This window comes from Callithrix jacchus, chromosome 5, assembly GCF_049354715.1.
Source record: "Callithrix jacchus isolate 240 chromosome 5, calJac240_pri, whole genome shotgun sequence".
Classification (NCBI taxonomy): domain Eukaryota; kingdom Metazoa; phylum Chordata; class Mammalia; order Primates; family Cebidae; genus Callithrix; species Callithrix jacchus.
Window position 1 is genome coordinate 70,245,979 of NC_133506.1, and position 24,387 is coordinate 70,270,365.

At 48.4% G+C, this 24,387-nt stretch overlaps 1 protein-coding gene and 1 non-coding gene across 2 annotated transcripts; both read right to left on the bottom strand.

Moving 5' to 3' along the window:
* Positions 1–1,344: 1,344 nt before the first annotated feature.
* On the bottom strand, positions 1,345–4,856 carry LOC128931979 (uncharacterized). The gene is made up of 2 exons (XM_054255017.2): positions 4,229–4,856; positions 1,345–4,132 (listed from the first exon to the last, which is right to left on the bottom strand). The coding sequence occupies exons 1-2, from the start codon at positions 4,835–4,837 to the stop codon at positions 3,917–3,919; spliced, it is 825 nt and encodes a 274-aa protein (XP_054110992.1). The 5' UTR covers positions 4,838–4,856; the 3' UTR covers positions 1,345–3,916.
* LOC118154100 (U2 spliceosomal RNA) lies at positions 3,517–3,707 on the bottom strand. The gene has a single exon (XR_004744024.3). It is a non-coding gene; the product is annotated as a U2 spliceosomal RNA (small nuclear RNA).
* Positions 4,857–24,387: the final 19,531 nt, after the last annotated feature.

Below are 24,387 nucleotides of genomic sequence, written 5' to 3' on the forward strand. Positions count from 1 at the left end.
TGGGAGTGTAAATTAGTTCAACCATTGTGGAAGACGGTGTGGCGATTCCTCAAGGCCTTAGAAGTAGAAATTCCATTTGACCCAGCAATCCCATTACTGGGTATATATCCAAAAGACTATAAATCATTCTACTATAAGGACACATGTACACGAATGTTCATTGCAGCACTGTTTACAATAGCAAAGACCCGGAATCAACCCAAATGCCCATTGATAATAGACTGGATTGGAAAAATGTGGCACATATACACCATGGAATATTATGCAGCAATCAGAAATGATGAGTTCGTGTCGTTTGTAGGGACATGGATGAATCTGGAAAACATCATCCTCAGCAAACTGACACAAGAACAGAAAATGAAACACCGCATATTCTCACTCATAGGTGGGTGATGAAAAATGAGAACACATGGACACAGAAAGGGGAGTACTAAACAGTGGGGTCTATTGGGGGGAAAAGGGGAAGGCCAGTGGGAGGGGGAGGTGGGGAGGGATAGCCTGGGGAGAAATGCCAAATGAGGGTGAAGGGGAGAAGAAAAGCAAAGCACACTGCCATGTGTGTACCTACGCAACTGTCTTGCATGCTCTGGTCATGTACCCCAAAACCTATAATCCAATGAAAAATTAAAAAAAAAAAAAAAAAAAAGAAGATAGAACCCAGATCCCTCCAGGAATCGAATGTGTATGAGAGTGAGCTCCCCATCAGAGCAGCTATGCAAGCAGAGGCCAGCAGGCCCTGGTGGGGCTATGGTTGAGGGGACTGGTACATCAGGGAGAGGTGTGGTCAGATGTGAAGCCCATGTTGGAAGATGAGATGACTGGTCCTGCCTGCCCACCACAGCCCTTCTCCACAAGTAAGCCAGGATGAGATAATGCTGGCGTTGGGGACCTGTCTTCATCAGTTTCATTGTTGCTATAACAAAATACCACAAACTAGGTGATTTGTTCTTCTTTTTTCTTTTTTTGAATCAAGACAGGGTCTCAATCTGTCACCCAGGCTGGAGTGCAGTGGTGATCACCACTCATTGCAGCCTCAAACTCCTGGGCTCAAACTGTCCTCCCACTTCAGCTCCTGGTGTAGTTGGGACTACAGACATGCACGACCACACCTGGCTTTTTTGTAGAGATAGGGTGTCGCTATGTCACCCCAGCTGGTCTCAAGCTCCTGGGCTCAAGCGATCCTCCCACCTTGGCCTCCCAATGTGCTGTGATTACAAGTGTGAGCCACTCCCTCCCCTGAACACACCACCCTGGCCCTAGCCCAGAGGCAAGGGTCCCTCAAGGCACCACAACCTTCCCCGAGTAAGAGTGGGGCTCGCAGGTGTCACGTAGACTCACACAACCTTTAGTCCTTATCTTTTTTTAATTAAAACAGCAACCAGGTACCTGCCCCAACCCAACAGAAAAGGACCCGGGATGGGCAGTCCTTTTTTCAAAAAAATATATTTTCTTTTTTTTTAAAACACCACCAAAGCAAATCCATAGCCCCTATGGAGCCAGTCCTCAAGGAGAGTAAGCTGGAAGGCTCCCCTTGCACTTCGCTGAGCAGAGACTTGGGCCCCTCCCACTAGACCCCAGCTGGAGCAGTGTGAGGCTCTGCCTGCTGGTGCCTTAGGGGATGGGGGAGAATTGATCAGCTGCAAACCATGCAAGAAAAGCCAAACCCAGAAAGCAAAAGAAAAAAATCAACAGGATAAATTTTTAAAAATCAAAAGATGAAATGACACCCGTAAAGGTGGCGGGCAGGACTGGGTGTCCCAGTGTGCTCTGAGGAGGCCCTGTTCGCCCGTGCCAGGGGAAGGCCTTGGGCAGCTTGGGAGGCCGAGGCGGGTGGATCACTAGGTCAAGGGATCGAGACCATCCTGGTCAACATGGTGAAACCCCGTCTCTACTTAAAAAAAAAAAGAAAGAAAAAGAAAACCTTCCTGAGGCTGGCATAGTGGCTCTCTGGCTCTCGCCTGTAATCCCAGCACTTTGAGAGGCTGAGGCGGGTAGACCACTTGAGCCCAGAAGTTCAAGACCAGCCTGAGGAACATGGTGAAACCCCGCCTCTACTAAAAATACAAAAATTAGCTAAGCGTGGTGACAAGCGTCTGTATTAAGTCCCAGCTACTAGAGAGGCTGAGGCAGGAGAATAGCTTGAACCCGGGAGGCGGAGATTGCAGTGATCCAAGATCACACTACACTGGACTCCAGCTTCGGGGAGATTCACACTACACTGGCCTCTGTTTGCATAGCTGCTCTGATGGGGAGCTCACTCTCATACACATGCGATTCCTGGAGGGATCTGGATTCTATCTTCTTATCCCTGTTCTAGTCCCCCAGGCCTGTGACGTGAGGGCCCCATGTGTAAACCCTGGCTCACTGTCAATGCTCATTTCTTTGCCTCTTGTGAAAGCTGTTGCAAATCCTTTTGGAAACCAGGTGGGAGGGTCTATATATACATCGGCTATACAATGTTTATCAGAACTTGTGTATCTTCATGCCTAGGGCAGCGGGCTTCTCCTGGAGGTTACAGAGGCTCAGCGAGGCTCCAGCCCCTCCTGAGGCCACGAGAGAGTGAGGCAGAGCCAGGGAAGCTCAGAAACCCAGGTGTCTGGCCCCCAGGCCCTACCCCCAGCTGAAGCTCTGCCCTGCCTCAGTGAGCCACCTGCCAAGCCAGGTTTAGCTGCAGCCACCCTCTCTGTCCTCGAAGAAGCTGTGGGCCACTCTATTCCTGTTCTGGGCCAGCCTTATTGGGGACTAGAGTTGGAGAGGCCTGGGGAGGCAGCGGCAGCTGCAGACTCTGGTTGGGGATAGGGGAGTTACTTTGTGCACTAGCCGAGGAAGTTCATCCCTTCTCTGCCTCCCAAGCCCTCCATGGCTCCCTATTCTCACAACATCCAAGGAAAAGGAGATACAGCATGAACTTGACCGCAGGGCCCTGTCTGGGTGGTTCTCCACAGGGCTTGGCCCATGGCACGTATTGTCTGAGCCCCTCATATGTGCCAAGTTGTATTCCAGAACTGGAGCTGTCCAGTTGTATTTCTATTTTTCGTTGTTTATATTTTTGAGGGAGAAAAGTTACCCGGGCGCGGTGGTGCATGCCTGTAGTCCCAAGTAGTGGAGAGGCCGAGGCGGGAGAATAGCCTAAACCCGGGAACTGGAAGTTAGAATGAGCGGAGATCGCGCCACCTCCACTCGAGCTTGGGCAACAAAGCGAGACTTGACATGAAGAAAAAGGAGAGAAAAGAACCCTAAGAACAGAAGTAACCGGAACGTTAGATAACGGGGAAGACTAAAGAAAATCGCTTGCTACCTAAGTAATTTCTTTTCTTAACGTTTTAGCTGCATGAGTCCGAAACTGGTGTGTTACATTAACAGCAACGAATAGTTGAAGTCCAAAACAGAATAACACTGCAGCCTTTCCTCATCAGAGAACCTTCACTCACCGCCAAGCAGAAAAGTTTACTGGGGAAGAACTTAAAGACGTAACAGGAAGTAGTCTATTTTCAGGAACACAGCAGTTTACCCTCGAGGGGGTGCACCGTTCCTGGAAGTACTGCAATACCAGGTCGATGCGTGGAGAAGATGGAGCAAGCTCCTATTCCAATTCCTTGCGCCAAAAATCCATTTAATATGTTGTCCTCGGATAGAGGACGTATCAGATATTAAACTGATAAGAACAGATACTACACTTGATCTTAGCCAAAAGGCCGAGAAGCGATGCTGTCGTTCTCGTCCCCGCCGTCACCGTCCCGCCGTCATCCACATTACAGTCGCGGTGAGAGCCCCAGCCTCGCTCCTCGCCTCATTCTCGTTGTCACATCCACATCGCTATTCGCGCCATTACACACTCGGGCTGATTTTTTTATTCTCCACGTTTTAAAAGAGAAATCTTATACCCTTGCTATTCCCGCGTTTCCGGGCTTTCATTTCAAATTTGCATGCCCCGCCCTCTCCCCCAGGAGGCGTGATCACCTCGTTTCACTCCGCCCCCTGGCCGCCTCCGCATCAAGGGCCGGGGCTCCGCTGGGGGCGACTTCCTTGTTCGGGTCAATCCAGCCAAAAGACAGAACCCAAAGAGACTGCGGGGCGAAGGCAAGATGGGTCTGTGGAAAAGAGCTGTTGGCGGAGAGCGGTCCACGTTTTCCTGGAGAAAGACGAGGTCGCAAGGCATCATCATAAGAGACCAGGCTGCGCTGGGTCTTTAGTTCGTCACCATCGGGTGGGGAGACCAGCCTCGTACCTGCTGGACTGGGGGCTCATTTCCCTCTGCCAGGCAGAAGGCTGACCACCAGATACCGGATGTAGGGAGGCGGCGCGTGGACGGCGAGGGCCCAGCAAGGATTCTCCCCAGCGCCCGCGCCTCCCGTGGCATCTGTGCACGGACCGTGTCCCGTGCCGTGTAGGGAAAGCTGCCTCTTTTCTTGGGACGCGGATTCCTCTCACCGCCTCCTCGCCTGACGCAGGTCAGGACGGGGCGAGGGAGGGGCGGGGGCCTGGGCGGGAGGGGCAGGGGTCTGGGATGTGACCGCGGAGGGCGTCGGATCTGGCCGGGCCTCGTGGGCTCCCCTCCCTCGGAGGGGGCGCCCTGAGGATGGGCGGTTGCGCCGTGAGCGCGACCACCACCTCCCTGGGAACGCGAGAGTTCGGACCGGCTACTGGGGCCTGGGCAGAGAAACGGGAAGGCAGCGAGGGCCTGGGCCCGGGTGGGGCAGTGCGGGGGCCGAGAGGTGGCCAGATGCTGGCTGTACTCTGAAAGCAGAGCTGACGGCCTTTGCGGAGAGTTGGGATGGGGGTGAGAGAAAGGAGTGGAGGGTGGCTCCAAGGGTGTAGGCCAGAGCGACTGCCGCATTCAGAGTTGGGCGAGGACTAGGTTTGTGGCTTCGGGATTGGGGGACTGGGGGGTTGGGAGTAGGGAGTGGGGGAGGGCGCGGGATGTCCTGATCGGTTTTGGAGAGGACGAGCTAGAGAGGCGGGAAGCCAGACGGCCAAGCAGAGGTGTCAGCCAGGCCGCTGGATGTGCCATTCTGGACTCCAGGCTGGGACTCTTTGGAGACCATGAGTCTGGAGGAGTGCCTCCCAACCAGAAAGAATGTGTAGCCGGAAGGCAGCAGAGGGGTGAAGAATGAGCCCTGGGGCTCTCCAAATCAAGGAGGAACTGGCAGAAGGAAAACCAGGAGGGCTACGTGTTCCGGAAACCAAGCCCAGAAGGTATGTCTGGATCCAGGGAACGCTCAACTATGTGGAAAGCTGTTGATGGGTCAAGGAAGTTGAAGCTTGACAAGTAGCCATTGGATTTAGGAACCTTGACGAAAGCAGTGTCGTGGAGTGCCGGGAAAAAGAACAAGAGATTTTCTGGAGTGGGTTCAAAAGCGAACAAGACCCCAAACGAGGATCTTTCTACAGAATACCATCCTGGGCTCTGCCGTGAACGTGGATGGTGGCCGGGAGGGTGGTTCACACCTGTAATTCCAGCACTCAGCACTTTGGGGGGCCAAGGCCGGTAGATTGCCTGAGTCCAGGAGAGGAGTCTGGCAAACATGGTGGAACCTCATCTCTACTAAAAATATAAAAATAATTAGCTGGTTATGATGGCTCATGCCTGTAATCCTAGCTACTCAAGAGGCTGAGGCAGAATTGCTTGAACCCGGGAGGTGGAGGTTGCAGTGAGCCAAGATCACTGCATTCCAGCCTGTGTTACAGAGGGAGACTCCGTCTCAAAAAAAAAGAAAAAAGGAACCCCAGACTTCTGAAGTTATTCAAAGATTAAAATAATTGAGGCCAGGTGTGGTAGCTCAAGCCTGTAATCCGTCCCCCTCAAAAAAAGGTTCTAGTAGTTTATTTGCTTGGTTAGCCGAAATAGGGGCTAAATGATGGCAAATGATTGCCCACTGTGAGGAAGCTGGAAATGCCTGATCTCCCGAGGTTTAATGTTGAGGAAGAGATCCAAAGGCTTAGGGAGATTGGGATGGTGGAGTGGATTAGTCACTTTAGACCTACTCATCCCAGCTGGGAGGGTCCAGAAGCTATACCATTGATCAATGCCTTGTGAAATAGATTTGTGAGGGCAGCACCTGCATTTTTTTTTTTTAAATAGAAATGGGGTTTCACCATCTTGGTCAGGCTTGTCTTGAACTTCTGACCTCATGATCCACCCATCTTGTCCTCCCAAAGTGCTGGGATTACAGGCTTGAGCCACCGCGCCTGGCCTTAGCACCTGCATTTTTTTTTTTTTTTTTTGAGATGGAGTTTCACTCTTGTTACCCAGGCTGGAGTGCAATGGTGCAATCTCGGCTCACTGCAACCTCCGCCTCCTGGGTTCAGGCAATTCTCCTGCCTCAGCCTCCTGAGTAGCTGGGATTATAGGCGCGCACCACCATACCCAGCTAATTTTTTGTATTTTTAGTAGAGACAGGGTTTCACCATGTTGACCAGGATGGTCTCCATCTTTCGACCTCATGATCTGCCCACCCCAGCCTCCCAAAGTGTTTGGATTACAGGCATGAACTTCAGCACCCAGCCGTTTACTGACAATTTATCCAGTGAATCTTTCTCCCATTCTTCCATAAGAAGACCTCCAGCATTTTACCAGGGTAACTGTGCCCTGGGGAAAGAGAAATGATCAGACATTTCAGGGACTACTGGACACTGGCTCTGAACTGATGTTGATTCCAGGGGACCCAAAACGTCATTGTGGTCCTCCAGTTAAAAGTACGGCTTATGGAGGTCATCTGGAGTTTTAGCTCACGTCCAACTTACAGTGGGTCCAGTGGGTCCCCAGACTCATTCTGTGGTCATTCCCCCAGTACCAGAATGCATAATTGGCATAGGCATACTTAGCAGCTGGCAGAACCCCCACATTGGCTCCCTGACTGGTAGGGTGAGGGCTACTATGGTGGGAAAGGCCAAATGGAAGTCATTAGAGCTGCCTCTTTCTAGAAAAATACTAAATCAAAAACAATATCACATCCCTGGAGGGATTGCAGAGATTAGTGCCACCATCATGGACTTGAAAGACGCACCTCAGCCGGGCACGGTGGCTCACACCTATAATCCAAGCACTTTGGAGGCCAAGGCAGGCGGATCACCTGAGGTTGGGAGTTCAAGACCAGCCTGACCAACATGGTGAGACCCCGTCTTAAAAAAAAAAAGACACACCTCATCCCCGTTCAACTCTCCCGTTTGGCCTGTGCAAAAGACAGATGGATCCTGGAGAATGACAGTGGATTATCATAAGCTTAACCAAGTGGTGACTCTAATTACAGCTGCTGTACCAGATGTGGTTTCATTGCTTGAGCAAATTAACACATTTCCTGGTATCTGGTGTGCAGCCATTGACTTGGCAAATGCCTTTTTCTCCATTCCTGTCTGCAGTAAGGCCCACTAGAAGCAATTTGCCTTCAGCTGGCAAGGCCAGCAGTATATGTTTACTGTCCTACCTGAGGGATGTATCAACTCTCCAGCTGTATGTCATAATCTTAATTGAAGACACCTTGATCACTTTTCACTTCTGCAAGATATCACACTGGTCATTACATGATGACATCATGCTTATTGGATCCAGTGAGCAAGAAGTGGCAAAAACACTGGACTTATTGGTAAGAAATTTGCATGCCACAGGATGGGAGATAAGTCTAAAACTCAGAGACTTTCTACCTCAGTAAAATTTATTTTTATGTATTTGTTCATTTTTGACACAGAGTCTCCCTCTGTTGCCAGGCTGGAGTGCAGGGTGCAATCTCTGCTCACTGCAGCCTCCACCTCCCGGGTTCAAGTGATTCTCCTGCCTCAGCCTCCCAAATAGCTGGGGCTACAGGTGTGTGCCACCACGCCCACCTAATTTTTTTAAAATTTATTTTAGTTAGAGACAGGGTTTCACCATATTGGCCAGAATGGTCTCGATCTCTTGACCTCATAATCCACCCACCTCGGCCTCTCAAAATGCTGTGATTATAGGTGTGAGCCACCTTGCCCCGCCTACCTCAGTAAAATTTCTAGGCGTCCGCTGGTGTGGGGCCTTGGGAGATATTCCTTCTAAGGTAAAGAATAAGTTGCTTAATTTGGCCCCTCCTACAACCAAGAAAGAGGCACAACATCTAGTTTGCCTGTTTGTATTTTGGAGGAAACTGATTCCTCATGTGGGTGTGTTACTCCACCTTATTCACTGAGTGACCTGAAAGGCTGTCAGTTTCAAGTGGGGTTCAGAACAGAAGGCTCTGCAGCAGGTCCAGGCTGCTCTGCCACTGGGCCATGTGACCCAGCAGATCCAATGTACTTGAGGTGTCAGCAGCAGAGAGGGATGCTGTGTGGAGCCTTTGGCAGCCCCCATAGGTCAATCACAGCAGAGGCCTCTAGGATTTTGGAGGGAGGCCCGCCATCTTCTGCAGATAAATACCTTACTTTTGAGAAATAGCTTTTGGCCTGTTACTGGGCTTGGTGGAAACTGCACATTTAACTATGGGTCACGAAATCACCATGTGACCTTAACTGCTTATCATGAACTGGGTGCTTTCTGACCCATCTAGCCATAAAGTGGATCATGCACAGCAGCATTCCATCATCAAATGGAAGTGGTGCATGATATACAGGCACCACCCAAAAGTGGACAGCTGTAGCACCACAGCCCCTTTCTAGGACATCCCTGAAGGACAGTGGTAAAGGGAAATTTTTTTTCTTTTTAAAGAGATGGGGTTTCTCCATGTTGGCCAGGCTGGTCTCGAACTCCTGACCTCAGGTGATCCGCCCACCTCGTCCTCCCAAAGTGCTGGGATTACAGGCATGAGCCACCGCACCTGGCCCAAGGGAAATCTTAGTGGGCAGAACTTTGAGCAGTGTACTTGACTGTGCACTTTGCAGGGAAGGAGAAATGGCTAGATGTGCGATTACATATTGATTCATGGGCTATAGCCAATGGTTGACTAGATGGTCAGGGACTTGGAAGAAGCATGATTGGAAAATTGGTGACAAAGAAATTTGGGGAAGAGGTTTGTGGATGGACCTCTCTGAGTGGTCAGAAACTGTGAAGATATTTGTATCCCATGTGAGTGCTTGGTGACCTCAGCAGAGGAGAAGTTTAATAATCAAGTTGATAGCATGACCCGTTCTGTGGACATCACTCAGTTTCTTTCTCCAGCCACCTCTGTCATTGTCCAATGGGCTCAGGAACAAAGTGGCCATGGTGGCAGGGATGGAGATTACACATGGGCTCAGCAACATGGACTTCCACTCACCAAGGCTGACCTGGCTGTGGCCACTGCTGGATGCCCAATTTGCCAGCAGCAGAGACCAACACTGAGCCCTCAATATGACACCATTCCTTGGGGTGATCAGCCAGCTACCTGGTGGCAGGTTGATTATATTTGACCTCTTCCATCATAGAAAGGGCAGAGGTTTGTCCTCACTGGAATGGACACTTACTCCAGATATGGGTTTGCCTATCCTGCACCCAATGCTTCTGCCAAGACTCCCATCTGTGGGCTCACGGAATGCCTTATCCACCATCATGGATATGCCTTATCCACCATCATGGTATTCCACACAGCATTGCCTCTGACCAGGGCACCCACTTTATGGCTAAAGAAGTGCGACAGTGGGCTCATGCTCATGGAATTCACTGGTCTTACCATATTCCTCATCATCCTGAAGCAGATTGATAGAATGGTGGAATGGCCTTTTGAAGACACGATTACAATACCAACTAGGTGACAATACTTTGCAGAGCTGGAGCAAAGTTCTCCAGCAGACTGTGTATGCTCTGAATCAGCATCCAACATATGGTACTGTTTCTCCCATAGTCAGGATTCACGAGTCCAGGAGTAAAGGGTGGAAGTGGGAGTGGGAGTGGGCACCACTCACCATCATCCCTAGTGATCTACTAGCAAAATTTTTGCTTCCTTTTCCCACAAAAATTATGTTCTGCTGGCCTGGAGATCTTAGTTTCAGAGAGAGGAATGCTGCCACCAACAGACACAACAACGATTCCATTAAACTAGAAGTTAAGATGCTACCTGGACACTTTGGGCTCCGCCTACCTTTAAGTCAACAGGCTAAAATGGGAGTCACAGCGTTGGCTGGGGTGATTGGCCCAGAGTATCAAGATAAAGTCAACCTACTACTCCATAATGGAGGTAAGGAAGAGCATGCATGGAATACAGGAGAACCATCAGGGCATCTCTTAGAATTACCACACCCTGTGGTTAAGGTCAATGGGAAACTACATCAGCCCCATTCAGGCAGGACCACAAATGGTCCAGACCCTTCAGGAATGAAAGTTTGTGTCACTCCACCGGGAAAAAAACCCACAACCTGTTGAGGTGCTTGCTGAAGGCAATGGAAATACAGAATGGGTAGGAGAAGAAGGTAGTCAGTACTAGCTACAGCCACGTGACCAGCTACAGAAATGAGGAATGTAATTGTCATGAGTATTTCCTCCTTTTGTTAAAAACATGTTAGTGCATGTATACACTTGTACTAAGAAAATATCCTCATTTTATTTCCTTTATCATGTGACGTAAGATTTATTGACTTCATATCAGCATTTAAGCGTTGTTAACTTTATGTAATCATATTTGGGCCGGGATTGGTGCATTTCCAGTTGTATGAAGGATAGTTGCACTGTTAGGCATAATTATGACCTCATTACTGTCTTTATTTGAAGATTATGTATGATCTCAGAAGATGCATATGGGTTCAAGTTGATAATGGATGGACTTGTGATGGTTAATACTGAATGTCAACTTGATTGGATTGAGGGATACAAAGTATTAATTCTGGGTGTGTCTGTGTGGGTGTTGCCAAAAGAGATTAATATTTGAGTTAGTGGGCTGGGGAAGGCAGATCCACATTTAATCTGGTGAGTAAAATCTAATCAGCTTCCAGGGAATATAAAGCAGACAGAAAAATGTGAAAAGGAGAGATGGGCTGAGCTTCCTATCCTACATCTTTCTACCATGCTGGATGTTTCCTGCCCTGAAACATTACACACCAAGGTCTTCAGTTTTGGGACATGAACTGGCTCTCCTTGCTCCTCAGCTTGCAGACAGCTTATCGTGGGACCTTGTGATCATATAAATTAATACTTAATGAACTGCCCCCCCTTTTTTTGAGATGGAGTCTGGATTTGTCACCAGGCTGGAGTGCAGTGGCTCAATCTCTGCTCACTGCAACCTCTGACTCCTGGGTTCAAGCGATTCTCCTGCCTCAGCCTCCCAAGTAGCTGGGACTACAGGCGTTCGCCACCATGCCCAGCTAATTTTTGTATTATATTCTTTCTTTTTTTTAATACAAAAATTAACTCAAGAATTTTGTATTTTTTTATACATTCCATCAACACCTAGTTTATTGAAGAATTTTGTATTTTTAGTAGAGACAGAGTTTCACCATGTTGGCCAATATGGTCTTGATCTCCTGACCTCATGAGCCGCCCGCCTCGGGCTCCCAAAGTGCTGGGATTACAGGCATGAGCCACTGCACCTGGCCTGAATAATGGGGATCTTATGACCAACAGTCAAACAAAGTAGGTCAGGTAATTTCTTTATGGCCAGTTTTTACAGATAGGACAGAGGGAAAATTAGAGTAATATTTTTAGGCTTGTCGGCTGGCTTTGGGGAAAAGGGCTTCTGGTTTCTATGACCTGCCTCGGGGAAGAGAGATTCTAGTGTATATGTCTCAAGGGAGAATGGGACTGAGAGACAGGAGGAGAGAGTCACAAAAAACTTTTTACTGCTGAGGCTGAGACTCAGACTGCTGAGACCTTCTTTTATTTTATTTATTTATTTTTTTTTTTTTTTGAGACAAAGTCTTAGTCTTGTCTCCCTGGAGACTGGAGTGCAATGGTGTGATCTCAGCTCACTGCAACCTCTGCCTCCTGGGTTCAAGCCATTCTCCTGCTTCAGCCTCCTGAGGAGCTTGTCTTACAGGTGCCTGCCACGATGCCTGGCTAATTTTTGCACTTTTAGTAGACACAAGGTTTCACCATGTTGGCCAGGCTGGTCTCGAACTCTTGACCTCAGGTGATTTGCCTGTCTTGGCCTCCCAAAGTGCTGGGATTTCAGGTGTGAGCCACCAGGCTCGGCCAAGACCTTCATTTTAGGGTATTGTTTTCTGAGCCCACTGTGTGCCACTGAGTATCTACGTTTTCTTTTTGGTCTTTCAACAATCCTAAATGCAGCCAGGTGCAGTGGCTTACACTTGTAATCCCAGCACTTTGGGAGGCCAAGGTGGGAGGATCACTTGAGTCTAGGAGTTTGATACCAGGTTGGGCTGAAGGTAGTGAGACCTCATATCTACAAATAATAATAATGCCAGGTACAGTGGCTCACACCTGTAATCCTAGCACTTTGGGAGGCCAAGTCAGGAGGATCACTTAAGCTCAGGAGTTCAAGACCAGCCTGGGCAAGTGAGACCTCATCTCTATTAAAAATAATAACAATAAACAAAATAAAAATTGCTGGGCATGTGGCTCACGCCTGTTATCCCAGCACTTTGGGAGGCCGAGGCGGGTGGATCACAAGGTCAAGAGATCGAGACTATCCTGGTCAACATGGTGAAACTCTGTCTCTACTAAAAATACAAAAAATTAGCTGGGCATGGTGGCGCGTGCCTGTAATCCCAGCTACTCAGGAGGCTGAGGCGGGAGAATTGCCTGAACCCAGAAGGCGGAGGTTGCAATGAGCCCAGATCACGCCATTGCACTCCAGCCTGGGTAACAAGAGCGAAACTCCGTCTCAAAATAAAAATAAAAATTAGCTGGGCATAGTAGTGCATGCCTGTGGTACCAGCAACTTGGGAAGCTGAGGCAAGAGCATCACCTGAGCCCAGGAGGTCAAGGCTGCCATGAGCGTGATTGGACCAGTGCACTCCAGGCTGGGTGACTGAGAAAAATAAATCCCAAATGCAACATGTTATTTATCCTGTTTTATACTTGATGAAATTGAGGCTGCCAAGACTGACTTCTCAACATCCTCAGCCTTCTTTCTCTTCCTCCTCCCAGAGTATAAAGGGGACCCCCCCACTTTTGGGTGGCAATTTTATATCTTTATTATCAGTGGATCTTTATTCCCATCCACCTAGAGAAAAGTGGGTCAGGGTTTATCATCTCCATTGAACAGATGAGAACGCTGAGCTTGAGAAAGGAAACTCGAGTTAACCAAATCGTCCAAGAGATTGACTTAGCTGTGTGGTACACATTGGAAACCCGGATGCTGAGGATGGAATGTGAAGAGCCTGGCACAACGTTTAAGATCACAAGGGGGCCCATGAGGAGTGGCTCATGCCTGTAATCCCAGCAGCATTTAGGGAGGTCCAGGTGGGAGGGTCGCTTGAGCCAGGAGTTTGAGACCAGCCTGGGCAACATACTGAGACACTATCTTGGCAAAAAACAAAAATATTAGCCAGGGAGGCCAGGCGCGGTGGCTCACACCTATAATCCCAGCACTTTGGGAGGCCGAGGCAGGTGGATCACGAGGTCAAGAGATCGAGACCATCCTGGTCAACATGGTGAAACCCCGTCTCTACTAAAAATACAAAAAAAAAAAAAAAATTAGCTGGGCATGGTGGTGCGCGCCTTGTAGTCCCAGCTACTCGGGAGGCTGAGGCAGGAGAATTGCTTGAACCCAGAAGGCAGAGGTTGCAGTGAACTGAGATCATGCCATTGCACTCCAGTCTGGGTAACAACAGCGAAACACCGTCTCAAAAAAAACATATATATAGATAGATAGATAGATATTAGCCAGGGGTAGTGGCACACACCTGTAGTCCCAGCTACTCAGGAGGCTGAGATGGGAAAATCGCTTGAGTCCAGGCATTCGAGGTTACAGTAAGCTGTGATCACACTACTGCTCTCCATCCTGGATGACAGAGCAAGACCCCATCTCAAAAAAGAAAAAAAATTCACCGGTTTATTGCCTATTAGAGATCAGTAGGAGTGCTGGGTCATCCGCAAGATCCGATTCTCTCCCTGTAGCAGCAGGGGGCAGCAGAGAGCAGCAAAGCAGCCCTTGCCTCTCAGTGTGTTATGGCCTCCCAGCTGGCCAGAGGAAAGGCATCATTCTGTGCTTATTTGGTCCATGAGAAAATTCAGGCCCAGAGAGGGAAAGTTTGGGGTAATCCAGGTGATGGAGACACCAAGGCTAAAGGCTCAGACTTCATGGTAAGAGCCACTAGATCAAATGACCACATTCCATGATGGTACCTGCTTTCTTTTTTCTTTTTCTTTTTCTTTTTCTTTTTCTTTTTGAGACAGGGTCTGCTCTGTCCCCAGGGATCAAGCAATCCTCCTACCTCAGCCTCCCGGGAAGCTAGAAGCTGGGACTACAGGTATGTGCCACCACACGTGGCTGATTTTTTTTTTTTTTTTTTTTTTTTGAGACGGAGTTTCATTGTTGTTACCCAGACTGGAGTGCAATGGTACGATCTCGGCTCACCGCAACCTTCGCCTTCTGGGTTCAAACAATTCTCCTGCCTCAGCCTCCCGAGTAGCTGGGACTGCAGGCGTGCGCCACCATGCCCAGCTAATTTTTTGTATTTTTAGTAGAGACAGGGTTTCACCATGTTGACCAGGATGGTCTCGATCTCTTGACCTCGTAATCCACCCGCCTCGGCCTCTCAAAAATTATAGGCGTGAGCCACCACGCCTGGCCCAATTTTTTTTTTTTTTTAAGATGGATTCTTCCTCTGTTGCCCAGGCTGAAATGCAATGGAGTGATCTCATCTCACTGTCACCTCACCTGAATTCAAGCGATTCTCCTGCCTCAGCCACCTGTGTAGGTGGGACCACAGGCATGCACCACCACGCACAGCTAATTTTGTATTTTTAGTAGAGATGGGGTCTCACCATATTGGCCAGGCTGGTCTCAAACTCCTAACCTCAGGTGATCCACCTGCCTCAGCCTCCCAAAGTGCTGGGATTACAGGCGTGAGCCACCGTGGCTGGCCAGTTTTCAAATTCTTTGTAGAGACGAGGATTTCCCTCTGTTGCCCTGGCTGGTCTCGAACTCCTGCCTCAAGTGATCTACCACCTTGGTCTTCCAAAGTGCTGAGATTACAGGTGTGAGATACCACGCCTGGATTTCATTCATTCATTCAGAGGGCACTTTTTTTTTTTTTTTCATATTTTTATACCTCAGAAACTGTGATGCATCTTACATCCAATGCTGGGAGAAAGCACTACAGCTGTTTATATGGCAGCACCTTTTTTTTTCCTTCCTTTCTTTCTGAGGGGGTACATAAAATGGTGCTTCTCACAATCTGTGACTTCTTGGTTGTTTTTTTTTTTTTTTTCTTTTTTGTAAGACAGACTCTTACTTGTCACCCAGGCTGGAGTGCACTGGCACAGTCTTGGCTCACTGCAACCTCTGCCTCTTGGGTTCAAGCCATTCTCCTGCCTCAGCCTCCTGAGTAGCTGGGATTACAGGTGACCACCACCATACCCTGCTCATTTTTCTATTATTAGTAGAAACAGTTCATCATGTTGGCCAGGCTGGTCCCGAACTCCTGACTTCAAGTGATCTGCCTGCCTTGGCCTCCCAAAGTGCTGAGATTACAGGTGTGCGCTATTGTACCCAGCCTTGTAGCTGATATTTCACAAGACTTAGCTGCTTGTGCTTCTAACCACACTTTGCTTCTTCCAAAACAGAAGATTCTGGGTCTTGAATAACAACAAACTTGCTTTATTTTATTTTATTATTTTTTGTAGAGATGGGGATTGGGAAATGGCAGGGTGGGGGTGCCAGCTGATGTGTCTTGGCTATGTTGCCTAGGCTAGGTCTGGAACTCCTGAGCTCAAATGATCTTCCCACCTTTGCCTCTAAAAATACTGGGATTACCAGCCAACACATCAGCCTACAGGCTTTATTTATTTATGAGACAGAGTGTTGCTCTGTCACCTAGGCTGAAGTGCAGTGGTGTGATCTCAGCTCCCTGCAACCTTCGCCTCCTGGGTTCAACAGTTTCTCCTGCTTCAGCCTCCCGAGTAGCTGATTACAGGGGCCCACCACCATGCCCAACTAATTTTTTGCATTTTCAGTAGGGGCAGGTTTCGCCTTGTTGCTCAGGCTGGTTTTGAACTCCTAAACTCAGGCAATCCGCCCACCTCGGTTTCCCAAAGTGCTGGGATCACAGGCATGAACCAATGTGGCCGGCCCAGGCTTTACTTTAAAATGCAAATGTGCAGCTGGGCATGGTGGCTGACACCTGTAATTGCAGCACTTTGGGAGGCTGAGGCAGGCGGATCATGAGATCCAAAGATTGAGACCATCCTGGCCAACATGGTGAAACCCTGTCTCTACTAAAAAATACAAAAATTAGTCAGGGCCAGGCGCAGTGGCTCACGCCTATAATCTCAGCATTTAGGGAGGCCGAGGCGGGTGGATCACAAGGTCAAGAGATCGAGACCATCCTGGTCAATATGTGGAAACCCCGTCTCTACTAAAAGTACAAAAATTAGCTGGGCATGATGGCACACATCTGTAGTCCCAGCTACTCAGGAGGCTGAGGCAGAAGAATTGCTTGAACCCAGAAGGCGGAGATTGCAGTGAGCCGAGATCGCGCCATTGCACTCCAGCCTGGGTAACAAGAGTGAAACTCTGTCTCAAAAAAAAAAAAAAAATAGTCAGCCATGGTGGTGTGGGCCTGTAGTCCCAGCTACTCCAAAGGCTGAGGTAAGATAATTGCTTGAACCCAGGAGGCAGAGGTTGCGGTGAACTGAGATTGTGCCACTGCGCTCCAGGATGGCGACAGAGTGAACCTCCGTCTCAAGAAAAAAAAAAAAAGCAAATGTGCAAATAGTTAAAATTAGTGACAGCATGGGGCACTGAGGGCCAAGACGAGTTAAAATCTAGATTTTAAGGGAGGGTGGAATGTGGAGCAGACTCCTAGAGGTAGAGCTGGGAGAAGCAGTGTGCACATGGGAGGTAGGAGGGACTCAGAAAGGGAGATGAGGCCGGGTATGATGGCCCTTGCCTGTAATTCCAGCATTTCGGGAGGCCAAGGTGGGAGGATCAATCATTTGAGCCCAGGAGTTTGAACCACCTTGAGCAACATGGTGAGAACCTGTCTCTACAAACAAAAAGGGCTTAGCCTTATTTTCTCTTATTGTTTGCTATCTAAACATTTTTAGAATTCATTTATAATAAGATAAATATGCTGTGAAGATAAACGTCTAGTGACAAGCCTCGAAGACATATTTTGCATCTGGAAATCCTCCTGTATCTACTCTTGTAGATGACATCTCTGTGCTGGGAGAAATAACTGGCACTCCTTTTTATAAGAGCAAGAGAGCCAGCAAACCTTAGTGCCCCCAGCAGCAGTGCTGGGACGTCTACACCACCTGGTCATAGCTGGGGGCCCCACTGTGAGGGCAGGCACTTTCCAAGCATTCTCTGGGGTGTTCTGACAACCTGAACAAGGAGAAAGGGCTTGGAGACACTGAGTGACGGACTGACTTGTCCAAATACCCCCAGCTGATAGGCGTGCAGGGTCCTCCAGTTCCTCCTGCTTTCTTTCTGTGTCCTGACCAAAAAGCAGAATGCTTTGCCTGCTTTGTGACCCAGCCCACTGCAAGTTTTCCCCCAAAGGCTTGAATCCAAACCAGGGCCTGGAACAGGCACTGACAAAGATAATACAGGTTTAAGAGGAGAAAAACACCAGGCGCGGTGGCTCACGTCTGTAATCCCAGTACTTTGGGAGGCAGAGGCAGGTGGATCACAAGGTCAGCTGCACTCCAGCCTCCTGGCGACAGAGCAAGACTCCATCTCAAAAAAAAAAAAAAAAAAAAAGGTCCTTAGCCAAATTCTTTAAACCTTTATATACACTTCATACCCTGACCCCTTCACTGCTGACACACCTAGGTAGGACATCACTTTTCTCGCCATCCACTGGAGGGTTGCCGCAGCACACTGTCTGTAGGAAAGTTCCCCTAATAAATGCTCTGTACCAATTGCTTCGGTGTTTAGTACTTTCTTTGGAATCCCATCTCAGGATGGTTTGGGGCTCTCCTTTGTGGGAACTCCCCTGCTGCTGCTTTTGGGGCAACTCCGGCTTCAGGTTTGGCAGGATGAAACAAGTGACACAGCCAGGATTGAACCTGAGTCTGTTTGACTCCAAAGCCCAAGCTGACTCCCCTACACTGGCTGCTAGAATGGACAGGCTCTCCTGGAACCTGTTGTTTTATTTTCAAATGTCTCCGCAGAATCAAATCATTAGACCTGTTCTGATTCAAGGGTTGCTCCCCACCCCAATCCCCACCACACTAGAGGCTGGATTTGAAGCATCCTTTTCACCTACACCCTTCCCCTGCCCCCAGCCCTGAAGCTGGATTCGGGCTCATTGCTTTCAGAAAGACTTATATCTCTGGGTAAAAGTGTGTGTATATATAGGAATAGGTCAATGGTCTACTTGGGGTGATTTTTTTTTTTTTTTTTGAGATGGGGTCTCTTTTTGTTGCCCAGGCTGGAGTGCAGTGGTGCAATCTCAGCTTACTGCAACCTCTGCCTCCCAGGCTCAAGCAATTCTCCTGCCTCCGCCTCCCAAGTAGCTGGGACTACAGGCACGTGCCTGGCTAATTTTTTTGTATTTCTAGTAGAGACAGGGTTTCACTGTGTTAGGATGGTCTTGATCTCCTGACCTCATGATCCACCCGCCTTGGCCTCCCAAACTGTTGGGATTACAGGTGTGAACCACCTCACCCAGCCACTTGGGGTGATCTTAAATGCACGGTCCCTATTCCCAAAAGTCTTCCTAGGCTTCAGAGAATAATCCTCTTACCTGCTCACTCCACCTGCTGTGGACACAGTTTCTGGAAGGATCAGATAGGATGATAATTCCAACCTGTAGCTAACAATTTTATACTTTATCTTTTACTTCACATCCATTATTCTATTTGATCCTTATACCAGCTGTGTGAAAGAAGGTAACAAGTTATCACTTACTCTACAGGCAAGGAAACTGATGCCCAGACACGTTAGGTAGGGTCTCCTGGATTATAGGAAGAGGTAGACTCTAGGCTTGAGTCCAGCATTAGAAATCTCCAGAGCTAGGGTGTTTCCTAATAAGCACCTTTGTTAGACCTGTTCTGGGGGCTGAGAACTCCGTGAGCTTAGTAGGATTTTGTATTTTCTTTCATTCTGACGCAGCGCATTTAGAGGGGAGATGGGAGTGGAGAGATTAAGAAGAAAAAGGTAATTCCAGAGACCTAAGTGGGGAGGGATCAGCAGAGGAAAGGCCAGATGATGATGCTGGAAGCCTCTGAGGAAGAGTGGGGGAAAGAAGCCAGAGAGAAAAAGACTACTGCTGAATTGTCCCTGGGGCCCACTGAGACTCAAAGCTAAGGTGGGAAGGGCTTCTATCTGCTCAGGACCCAGGAGAGAAAGGTACTTTGCAGATGTTCCCTAGAAGCCTTGTGAAAAACGCCTCCCTCCCTCAACAAAGCAGGTGGGGCCTGCTCAGTTGCCCTGGTAGTCACCACATTGTGAGGTGGTTCCAGTTAAAGGCAGAGGGGTCCAAGTGGGAAGAGACAGAGGTGGTGGGAGCAGTGGGCTCTGCCTGTCCCCACCCCAACCTGGGGCCTCACACCACCCCATGATCATGAGTAGTGCCTTCCACTGGGAGGCCCCACACCGGCAGATGGCTTTGGACCGAAGGAGGTGGCTGATGGCCCAGCAGCAGCAGGAGCTGCAGCAGAAAGAACAGGTGCATGAGATAGGCTGGGTTCTTCAGGGTCCTTTCTGGAGCAGGAAGGGAATGGAGAATGGAGACACAGCCCTAGGAAGCTGCTATTTGGTGAATGTTGTTGAGTAGGAGGAAAGCAAGGTCGTTTTGGCATTCTCTCAGATAGACTGTCTGTGTTGGGGGGAACACTATCACCTGACTCAATTTCCCTGTTATACTAGTCTGAGGGAGGGCAAGGGGTGTAGGCCTGGGAGGTTTAAAGGAGTTCTGTCCAACAGGGTAACCACCAGCCTGTGTGCTATATTGATCCTTGGAGTGTGACTGAGGAACTAAATTTTAAGTTTTATATAAATTTGGTTTTCAAAAATTTTATTTGGGTCAGACACGGTCACTCACACCTATAATCCAGCACTTTAGGAGGCTGAGGCAGGTGGGTCACTTGTGGTCAGGAGTTCGAGCCTGGCCAACATGGTGAAACCCTAAAATTAGCTAGGCATGGTGGTGCATGCCTGTAATTTCTGCTACTTGGGGAGGCTGAGGCAGAAGAATCACTTGAACGAGGGAGGCGAAGGTTGCAGTGAGCCAAGTTGGTGCCACTGCACTCCAGCCTGGGCAACAGATTGAGACTCTGTCTCAAAAAAAAATTTTTTTTAATGTATTTTATTATTGTAATAGAGACAGGGTCTCACTGTGTTGCCCAGGCTGGTCTGGAACTCCTGAACTCAAGCAATCTTCCCACCTCGACCTCCCAAAGTGTTGGGATTATGGGTGTAAACCACCGTGCCTGACCTTTAATTATTTATTTATTTATTTTTTGAAATGGTGTCTTGCTCCAGTCTTGAACCTCCTGGGTTCAAGTGATTCTCCTGCCTCAGCCTCTGGAGTAGCTGGGACTACAGGCACATGCCACCACATCTAGATAATTTTTGTATTTATATATATTTATATATATAATTTATATATATATAATTGTGTTTTAGGTTTTGGGGTACACGTGAAGAGCATGCAAGATTGTTGCATAGGTACATACATGGCAACGTGGTTTACTGCCTTCCTCCCTATCACCTGTATCTGGCATTTCTCCCCATGTTATCCCTCCCCAACTCCCCACACCCCGCTGTCCCTCCCCTAGTCCCCCCCCAACAGACCCCAGTGTGTGATGCTCCCCTCCCTGTGTCCATGTGTTCTCATTGTTCAACACCCATCTATGAGTAAGAACATGTGGTGTTTGATTTTTCTGTTCTTGTGTGAGTTTGCTGAGAATGATGGTTTCCAGGTTCATCCATGTCCCTACAAAGGATACGAACTCACCATTTTCTATGGCTGCATAGTATTCCATGGTGTATATGTGCCACATTTTCCCTGTCCAGTCTATCATTGATGGGCATTTGGGTTTGTTCTAAGTCTTTGCTTTTGTAAACAGTGCTGCAATGAACATTCATGTGCATGTGTCCTTATAATAGAATGATGTATAATCCTTCGGATATATACCGAAGCAAACCCAGTAACGGGATTGCTGGGTCAAATGGAATTTCTATTTCTAGGTCCTTGAGGAATTGCCACACTGTCTTCCACAGTAGTTGAACTAATTTACACTACCTCCAACAGTGTAAAAGTGTTCCTATTTCTCCACATCCTCTCCAGCATCTTTTGTCTCCAGATTTTTTTTTTCTTTGAGATAGAGTTTCGCTCTTGTTACCCAGGCTGGAGTGCAATGGCGCAATCTCGGCTCACCGCAACCTCCGCCTCCTGGGTTCAGGCAATTCTCCTGCCTCAGCCTCCTGAGTAGCTGGGATTACAGGCACGCGCCACCATGCTCAGCTAATTTTTGTATTTTTAGTAGAGACGGGGTTTCACCATGTTGACCAGGATGATCTTGATCTCTTGACCTCGTGATCCACCTGCCTCAGCCTCCCAAAGTGCTGGGATTACAGGTGTGAGCCACCGCGCCCGGCAAGACTGTTTATTGAGTTTGTGAAATCAAGGAGTGACTGCTATTCTAGAAGCAGTGAGTTGACATCTGCTCTAACATTGTTCTGAGACAAGAAAACCTTTTTATACTTTAACAGCCAGGGGTCAGAGTTTCTCAAATCATATATTTGCATGTAGCACAGAAGATGCTCTTTTAATAAAAACGCAGAAATTTGTTGTGCACATTATGTAATAGAAAACAGTATCAGATTAGAGCAACAACAGTGACACTTAACCTTTGCCCAAAGCTTGGTAAATGTTGATGGTCCCTGTGTATACCTTCAGACAGCCTTGTACTCTAACAGAGAGACTGATTTCAAACCCAGGTGAAGAGAAGACGCCTCTCCCTGCCTGTGCCTATATATTACTGTCAATGTCAATCAGGAAAGTGTGGCTTTGTTCCAGTTATTTTCTGGCTCCCTTTTACTTGCCATTCTTCTGTCTCCTGCTCTTTCGTACTGCACAGAGCTACAGAAAGTGAGTGAGTATAATGACAGTCCCTCTTTTGCAGTTGGTCACTGGCTGCCCTGGTACTCATCCTGTGTCTCCTGTCCTCTCCCCTCCAAATCCCCCTGATCCTCAGCTATCACCTCTGCTGATCCTGGTGGTTTCCCTGGTACTGTGAACTAAACTCTCATTCCTGAGGGGCCTATAGCCCTCAAGGCCACACCCTTCTCAAGTCAGGGTTCCTGCACTTGTCCATTCATTTCACAGGTAGACCTGGGAGTAACACGTGTCACCCAAACAGATCACCAGAGTCCACGAGTGTTCCACCTGCCCTCCCTGCATACGAGCACCACCGCCTCCTGAGGATGGATCAGGGTCATTAATCCCTGCCAAGATGGCAACTGCTCCTGCCTGCTGGTCCAACCTGTCCAGTTATGGCTGTAGCTTGAAGGCTTGAAGTTCAATGGGACCCATTTGTGCTTCCACCCTTCGGTTCTTTTGTTTTTATTTATTTGAGATGGGATCTGGTTCTGTCACCAAGGCTGGAGTGCAGTGCACAGCTTACTGCAGCATCCACCTCCCAGGCTCCATTGATCCTTCTGCCTCAGCCTCTGAAGTAGCTGGTTTGCAGATATTTGCCACGGTGAGCAGGGTTTCACTACATTGGCTAGTCTGTTTCTTTTGTGCTTTGTTTTCAGACAGGGCTCCAGCTCTGACACCTAGGCTGGAGTGTAATGGTGTGATCTCACCGCACTGTGGCCTCCTGGGCTCAAGCCATCCTCCCACCTGGGCCTCCCAAAGTGCTAGGATTACATGCATGAGCCACTGTGTCTGGCCTGAAGACAGCCTTTAGAGAAAGAAGCAGGGGGGAGTTTTGCTGAGGACAGACAAGATTCCTAGAGCTTGGAAGGGGTGGCAGATTGGGTCAGCAAAAGGAACAATTCCAATTATTATGTTGGGATGCAATTTATAGACACAAAGATGAGACCCAAAAGAGTCGGGAGAGATCTGTCATCATGGCTGCAAGGCAACTGCTAGTGGCTGATCCTTAAAATGACATACATACCTAGAATAGAGCCTAAAGACGCATCAGTAGCATGAAGTGCTACTTCATGCCCTGTATGTGACTAGCGGCCCTCCTATGTATTTTATCGCACTCCGCTATTTATTTTATTTTATTTATTATTTATTATTATTTTTTTAAAGACGGGGTTTCACCATGTTGGTGAGCCTGGTCTTGAACTCCCGACCTCAGATGATCCGCCTGCCTTGGCCTCCAAAGTGCTTGGATTCCAGGTGTGAGCCACCACACCTAGCCGCACTCCGTTATTTCTATCAACTACTCCACTTACTACCCTCCTGGGCAATCCTTTATCTCCCCCTCTGAAATCCCATCACTGAGGGCTGGGACCCTCGTCAACACTTATCCCCTTTTGTCCACACTAGTCTGGTGCCTGGCGAGTTGAAGGCACTCAATAAACCTTTGTGGAGCGGAAAAATGATGGATAGGCCTCGACGAGCACAAGACTCAATCAGAGAGGACGCAGTTAGGAGGCTATTGGCTTGGGACAGGGGTGAAGGGGGAAGATCGGGCTTGGGGTGGGAGGACACCAAAGGGCAGGGGTGTCTGCCAGGTGCTCTGGGGGAAGACAGGTGTCAAGGCCATCATTGCACATATGCACACAATGTTTGAACTCGAGTTCTGCTCCTGTGTGTTCCTCGATAAATAAACTACCTGTGCCTCGGTTTTTCCTGGGTCAAAAAGAAAGTTTGTAGCTGGTACGTTGGTGTCTGCCTTAAAATGCCAACTACTCCAGGGTCTGAAGTTTGGAAAGGGGTCCAGGTTAACGCCTGTAATCCCAGCACTTTAGGAGGCCCAGGCGGGTGGATCTCCTGAGATCGGGAGTTAGAGACCAGCCTGGCTGACTTGGCAAAACCCGATCTCTACAAGGAATACAAAAGTTAGCCACTCATGACTGTAATCTCAGCTATGACGGAGGCTGACGCGTCTTGGGAAACAGGTTGCAGCTAGCCGTACTGCAGCCTGGGTAAGAAAAACAAACCCATTTCAAAAAATAAAATAAAATTTTGAATCCAGCCAGAGCAACACTACCAGCACACCAATCCTTAAGCCGGATTACAAGTTTACAAAACGACTGTAATTTAAAAGCCAAAAGTCATGTACACAGTGTGTTTCCTACAAATTGCAAAACTTAGCATTAAAAGAAACATGAAAACGCACAAACTAGCGAGATAAACTAGAATCACACCAAAACAACAAAACAACAATCTGACGTTATAAACTCGTTATGTCCCCCG

Coding starts and splice junctions, on each gene's coding strand:
- LOC128931979 (XM_054255017.2), bottom strand. CDS start 4,837: ATGCGGCAGTCGCTCTGGCCTACACCCTTGGAGCCACCCTCCACTCCT. Junction 4,133..4,228: donor ATGAGCCCCCAGTCCAGCAG/GTACGAGGCTGG, acceptor GTCTTTCTCCAG/GAAAACGTGGACCGCTCTCC.